This window comes from Oikopleura dioica, chromosome PAR (assembly GCF_907165135.1).
Source record: "Oikopleura dioica chromosome PAR, OKI2018_I68_1.0, whole genome shotgun sequence".
NCBI classification, from domain to species: Eukaryota; Metazoa; Chordata; class Appendicularia; order Copelata; family Oikopleuridae; genus Oikopleura; species Oikopleura dioica.
This window is the reverse complement of record NC_137293.1, coordinates 11,714,564-11,720,791: the sequence shown is the minus strand read 5'-3', so window position 1 is coordinate 11,720,791 and position 6,228 is coordinate 11,714,564. Positions and strand designations below refer to the sequence as shown.

The 6,228-nt window shown below is 44.5% G+C and overlaps 1 protein-coding gene across 1 annotated transcript; it reads right to left on the bottom strand.

The window, feature by feature from the left end:
• On the bottom strand, positions 1 to 1,795 carry LOC145702823 (cilia- and flagella-associated protein 45-like). The gene is made up of 8 exons (XM_081780107.1): positions 1,656 to 1,795; positions 1,501 to 1,614; positions 1,331 to 1,456; positions 1,187 to 1,287; positions 1,003 to 1,145; positions 669 to 958; positions 370 to 624; positions 1 to 325 (listed from the first exon to the last, which is right to left on the bottom strand). The coding sequence occupies exons 1-8, from the start codon at positions 1,698 to 1,700 to the stop codon at positions 47 to 49; spliced, it is 1,353 nt and encodes a 450-aa protein (XP_081636233.1). The 5' UTR covers positions 1,701 to 1,795; the 3' UTR covers positions 1 to 46.
• Positions 1,796 to 6,228: the final 4,433 nt, after the last annotated feature.

Below are 6,228 nucleotides of genomic sequence, written 5' to 3'. Positions count from 1 at the left end.
AATAAATAGTTTATTAAAGTTATAAAGAAATAAAGCACGTCAGGATTTATTTCTTGACGTGGAGCGGCTGAAGCGGCTTCTGCGAGTCGTCGAGGACGCGTCGGGCTACCTCTGCGGTGTATTTGTCGGGCACGCCAGCGCGGCGAAGGTCCTCAAGTTTCTTCACCTTGAGCTCGCGCAGCTTGTTGCGGTGCTCGATCTCGGCCGCCATTTTGCGGTTGGCCTCCTCAAAGTACTCCCGACGTTTCTGAAGTCGTTCCTGCTCCCGGTCGCGGATCTGCTTGCGGATATCCTCGGCGTGTTTCAGGTTGTTCTCATGTCGAGCCTAAACGTTCAATCAATCACCTTTCTCACTATTGTCAAATTTACCTGATCTTCCTCCTTCTCGGCTTTAGCCTTAAGAGTTTGATTGTGGAGAATTCGCTGGAATTCGTCGCGCTCACGCTGCGCCTGAACAGCTTGGTAGTGTTCACGAGTTTCAATCTGCTTCAGTCGAGCTTGCTTCAGCATATCTAAAGTCTCCTCGTTCTTCCTCTTCTTCTCGAGCTCCTTGGCTCGCCATTCTCGATCGGCGGCTTCTCGCTCGTGTTTGGCACGAATGGCGTCTTGCTCCGCCTTGTGGTCCTTAAAATTTGATAAAAAAGAAGATCGAGGCAACGAAAACTTACGTTCTGACTCTCCTGAAGTCGAAGGAGTCGCATCGCTTTCTCCTCCTTTAGTTTCCTTATGTACTCTTGCTCAGCCTTGAAAGCAGCCTCGCGCGCTTCACGGTGTTCAACGAACGCATTAATCTTCTTTTCGAGTTCTTTCTCCTCCTGGATCTTGCGTTCTTTGACAATTTGTGTCTGTTGATTGAGGACGTCGATATCCTTCTGAATACCAGCCTGGTACTCTCGCTTCTCGCGCAACTTGTCCAAGTCTTCTTGTTTCAACTTGGCGATATATCGGTTCAGAGCAGCTAAAATCAACCAATATAAAATGTATAAAAAGATTAAGAATTACCTTGTTCAGCGTTTTTGCGCTCCTCTTCCAAAATGCGAGCTTCCTCATTTCTCCTAATCTGGTCCATGATCTGCTGAGCGCCTTCTATTCTTTTCGCCGTCATAAGCGCTTTTTTCTGCTCCGCGTCCTGGATGCAGTTCAAGCTAAAAACTGTAAATCTCTAGAATAGAAAATGTTTACGAACCGGTGAACTTCAGAAATTCGATCACAACGAGCCTCATCTTCCATCTCCTCCTTTTGGATAAGGTCCCGTTCCAAGATTTGCGCATCGCGAATAGCGTGGCACTGAATTTCGTCATTGGAATCAACAAAGAGATTTGTTTTTTACCTTGGCATTGAGGATGAGCTCGTTGAGATGCTTGATTTCGTCCTCTTGCTCGAGTCGCTTAGCCTTAGCATTTTCAAGCAAATGCTCGTTGATTCGTTTGGCTTCAAGGTCGATCTCATTCAACGCCTTAAAATCCACATTAATATTTGGGCGAGTTAATCCTTTGTTACCTGGCTCATTTTACGATGAATGTCGATCTCCTTGAATCGTTCTTTTCTCTGGGCGGCAGCGGTTATCGCATCGTTCTTTTCTTTCCGCGCCAAGTCCATTTCGGCCCTGATCGTCTGAAAAAATCATAGAATTTGCTTGAAGCAGAAAGTATTACCTCCTTAGACTTCACAAAGGACTTTTCCTCGATATGCTGAGCCATTGACTTCTCCAGCAAAATGGATCGGTCGGACTTCGGCTGAGGCACAATCACATTGCGGATAAGATCTTTGGTGATCACCTTTGAAAGGTTATAAATTTAACGGGGACGCAATCAAAATTTAAAATCATCAACCCTTTCCTGGAGAACTTCGGGCTTCCTGTTAGCCGATCGTGGCTGTCGACCACCGTTGGGTCCGCCAAAGAGCAGCTCGTCAACCTTGTGAACCCAATTTTTGCCTGTAAATCATAACTAAAGCTTACCTCAGAGGTCTTGGAGCGCGTCCGATACTTGCCATTTGAGCGGCCCGAAGTTACCGAGCCTGACCGAGTCGACATCCCAGGAAAAAAACGAAGAGAAAGACTTGAGTAGTCAAAACTAAGTCTGACAACTTTTTGAAAAACAGCATGCCCTCAGTAGGAGTTCTAGAGATTCACTAGAATCGATTTCATAGTTTTTCACTTCAAAATCGTAAAACTCAAAACTTAAGCCTATTTTTCGTAAATATTGTATTCTAGAGCTAACGTAATCGCATTAATTATTTTTTTTCGATAATTTTATTTTTTGAAAAATATTTAAGAATAGTGATGGAGTAGAATGGTCGGGAAAATATAAGTTATTTGAAAGAAATGTCAAAAAAGAAAGAATGAAGCAGCGAGTTACAGTAACTCTGCATAAATTAAATTAACCGAAGTAAGCGTAGTTTCCAGCGGTTCGGTAGTTCGGCTGCTGGTAGATCACGACAGGCTGCTGAGGCTGGGCGACAGGTGCTGGCTGGACGATCTCCTGAGGAAGGGTGACGCTGGCCTTATTGCATCCTCCGTTGTTGCCCGCGCCAAACATCATCATGTAGAAGACAAGGTCTTCGTTGCTGCCGCTGTCGTCCATAAGCATCAAAGGAAGGAGCATGTTGCTGCCCATGCCAGTTCCGGGAGCGGCGCTCTGCATAGCCATCATCAAAACGAGCAGCGAGCCGTTGTCGTCAGAGCTAGTGTCGTTCATGAGAAGCAGGGGCAGAAGCAGGTTGAAGGAGTTGTCGAAGCCGCTCTGGGTGTTCATGCCGCCGGACATCGAGCTGAGAAGAACCATCATCAGGACATCGTCGAGGCCGTCGTCGCTCGATCGTCGCTTTCGGGAGGAGTCATCGGAAAACAAATCGAGCATGAGGAGAGTCTCGAAGCTGAATCCCTCGCCGCCGCTCATTGTGGAAAAGAGAAGCATCGTCATCAGCGAATCGGTGCCAGATCCGAGCGAGTTTCCGTCGTCGGCGAAAAGAAGAAGTGGAAGGAGGTTGCTCATTGCGTCGTTTGTATTGATGTTGCAGTCGCCTTGCATCGTCGAGAGAAGCATGAAAGTAGAGAGCATGTCAGTATCGCCAGAATCGTCACTGAGGAGCAAAAGTGGAAGAAGCTGATTCATGTCGTTGGTTCCTCCGGACATCATTGTGAGCATAAGTAGGTCAGTGCTGTCGCTGGTGCTGTTGTTGTCACTGAGAAGAAGCAACGGTAGTAGGGAGTTCATCTGGTCGGTCTGAGATTGAGAGCCAGAGTTGCCCAAGAGACTGAAGAGGAGGAAATCCTCGATGGCCAAGGAGAGAGTGAAGAAAAGATTGAATATCTTCATTGTCGAGGTTTTTGTATTTTTGTCTCTTTGCTAAGAAGTTGCTTGTTGTGCTGAATGAAGACGGAGAATGTGATTTGATGATGAGATTGAGTTCCGTTCAGCTCATATGAAGGCCAAAGCCACCCAGTGGAGGAAGTCACTGTAACCATCTATCATTCAATCGTAACCAGGCGCAGTCAGGTGCACCTAAATTTTACGCACTGATTCAGGTTCAAACCAACACTGTTCGACTTTATCTGCGTTCAATCTATCTCTTGTATTAGATTTTCATTTTTACCACAATTTTTCTTCAAAGTTACTTTTTATTAATGCTTTTGAACAAACATAGCACAAAAAATCGGAAAATTTGAATTTCGGCAAGGTACTGTAAAAGTGTATAAACTTATCACTACTTAGTATGTGAAACCACGCATTCTTATTTTCTTTGTAGCGGATAACCGGATGAGTATTTTTAATTCGTCGGATTTAGTTTGCACAGAAGGGTCGAATTTCTTGCATTAGTGATAAAAAAGGCAAAAATAATTAAGAAAGACTGTAAATTTTTACAGTGCAAAAATGAATAAAAACCGTCCGAATCGTTGTTCATGCCCTTAAGGACCCCCCCGTCAACAATTTTCCTCGAAAAATCAAAAATTTCAAAACAGCTATATTTTGGCTTCTTAGTCTGCCTGGAAGTTTAATACAACATTAAAACTTGTTCGGAGCCCTTTTTGACCAATAAAAATCGAAAATTTTAGCAAAATAAGGTCATTTTCGTCATTTTTCGGCGAAAAATCCGATTTTCAAACGCGATTTTGAGGGTGTTAGAGTGGAGATAGACCCCCAAAAAATGAAGCCTTAAAATCGTTTTTTGTTCCGTAGAATCCAATTCCGGGGTCAAAATTTTGAAATTCCGAAAATAGATTTTTCTAAAATTGTTGACGGGGGGGTCCTTAAAGCTCTGATATTTTCATGAAATCATTTTTTATTTAAAAATGAAAATCTAATACAAGAGATAGATTGAACGCAGATAAAGTCGAACAGTGTTGGTTTGAACCTGAATCAGTGCGTAAAATTTAGGTGCCTGACTGCGCCTGGTTACGATTGAATGATAGATGGTTACAGTGACTTCCTCCACTGGGTGGCTTTGGCCTTCATATGAGCTGAACAGAAATCAATCTCATCATCAAATCACATTCTCCTCCTTCAAACAGCACAACAAGCAACTTCTTAGCAAAGAGACAAAAATACAAAAACTTCGACAATGAAGATATTCAATCTTTTCTTCACTCTCTCCTTGGCCATCGAGGATTTCCTCCTCTTCAGTCTCTTGGGCAACTCTGGTTCTCAATCTCAGACCGACCAAATGAACTCCCTACTTCCTTTGCTTCTTCTCAGTGACAACAACAGCACCAGCGACAGCACTGACCTACTTATGCTTACGATGATGTCCGGAGGGACCAACGACATGAACCAGCTTCTTCCACTTTTGCTCCTCAGTGACGATTCTGGCGATACTGACATGCTCTCTACTTTCATGCTTCTCTCGACGATGCAAGGCGACTGCAACATCAATACAAACGACGCGATGAGCAACCTCCTTCCACTTCTTCTTTTCGCCGACGACGGAAGCTCGCTCGGATCTGGCACCGATTCGCTGATGACGATGCTTCTCTTTTCTACAATGAGCGGCGGCGAGGGATTCAGCTTCGAGACTCTTCTCATGCTCGATTTGTTTTCTGATGACTCCTCCCGAAAGCGACGATCGAGCGACGACGGCCTGGACGATGTCCTGATGATGGTTCTTCTCAGCTCAATGTCCGGCGGCATGAACACCCAGAGCGGCTTCGACAACTCTTTCAACCTGCTTTTGCCTCTACTTCTCATGAACGACACTAGTTCCGACGACAACGGCTCGCTCCTCGTTTTGATGATGGCTATGCAGAGCGCTGCACCTGGAACTGGCATGGGCAGCAACATGCTCCTTCCTTTGATGCTTATGGACGACAGCGGCAGCAACGAAGACCTTGTTTTCTACATGATGATGTTTGGCGCGGGCAACAACGGGGAATGCAACAAGGCCAGCGTAACTCTTCCTCAGCAGATCGTCCAGCCAGCACCTGTCGTTCAGCCTCAGCAGCCTGTCGTGATCTACCAGCAGCCGAACTACCGAACCGCTGGAAACTACGCTTATTTCGGATAATTTATTTATGCAGAGTAACTGTAACTCATACTTTTCCTTGTTCCGTTTATACTTCGCTTATTTCTACAAGATAAGTTATTGATAATTACTGTATCTGCATGATGCCTGTAATCTTTGAAAAAAATAAATTCACTAAATATTTACCCTCGAAAATTCTCAGAATTTCCAAAATAAACAGATTTATTCGTTTGCCAGAGAAAAAAAAGCTTGCGAAACTTTGAAATTTGGCATTTCCGCAACCGGGAAAATATTTTTTTCACCTGATTATTTCGCCGCTAACGATAAATCACTCGCCCGGGGCGCTAATTACACTCGGTTGTTGATGTTTGGGTCGCCATCGCACTTTCCTCTCTGTGTTTGTTTTAGGTGGCTGGAAGGTTTATAAGAAATCTCAGCTCGCTCCTCTCCTCGATTATACCAACGAAAAAGAGAGCTGTGAAAAGATACGGACTCGTCAAAGTGGGGTATTCTCGCGTTCAACCATTGTGGTACTTGATGCTTTTGATGATGACTTGCTGACATATAGCAGAAGTACACATATGGTTGTATCCGAGAATGATCATCATCGGCAATAAAGAAAACAAGAGAGAAAGATAGAAAGTTTTAACCTGCGTTCGTACCAATTTCAACCATCATGGCACTCATCATTCGCCCGCTTAGTGCCGGGTGGTTGGACCTCGGTTTGAAACTCATGCTCGACTTGCTTCTTTGAAAGAATGAGACAAA

What these genes read in the sequence shown, in the direction of transcription:
- LOC145702823 (XM_081780107.1), bottom strand. Translation starts at nt 1,700, where the DNA reads ATGGCTCAGCATATCGAGGAAAAGTCCTTTGTGAAGTCTAAGGAG. An exon ending in TTCATCGTAAAATGAGCCAG is followed by an intron (nt 1,457 to 1,500) that starts GTAACAAAGGAT and finishes GTGGATTTTAAG; the next exon opens with GCGTTGAATGAGATCGACCT. An exon ending in CCGAGAAGGAGGAAGATCAG is followed by an intron (nt 326 to 369) that starts GTAAATTTGACA and finishes TTGAACGTTTAG; the next exon opens with GCTCGACATGAGAACAACCT.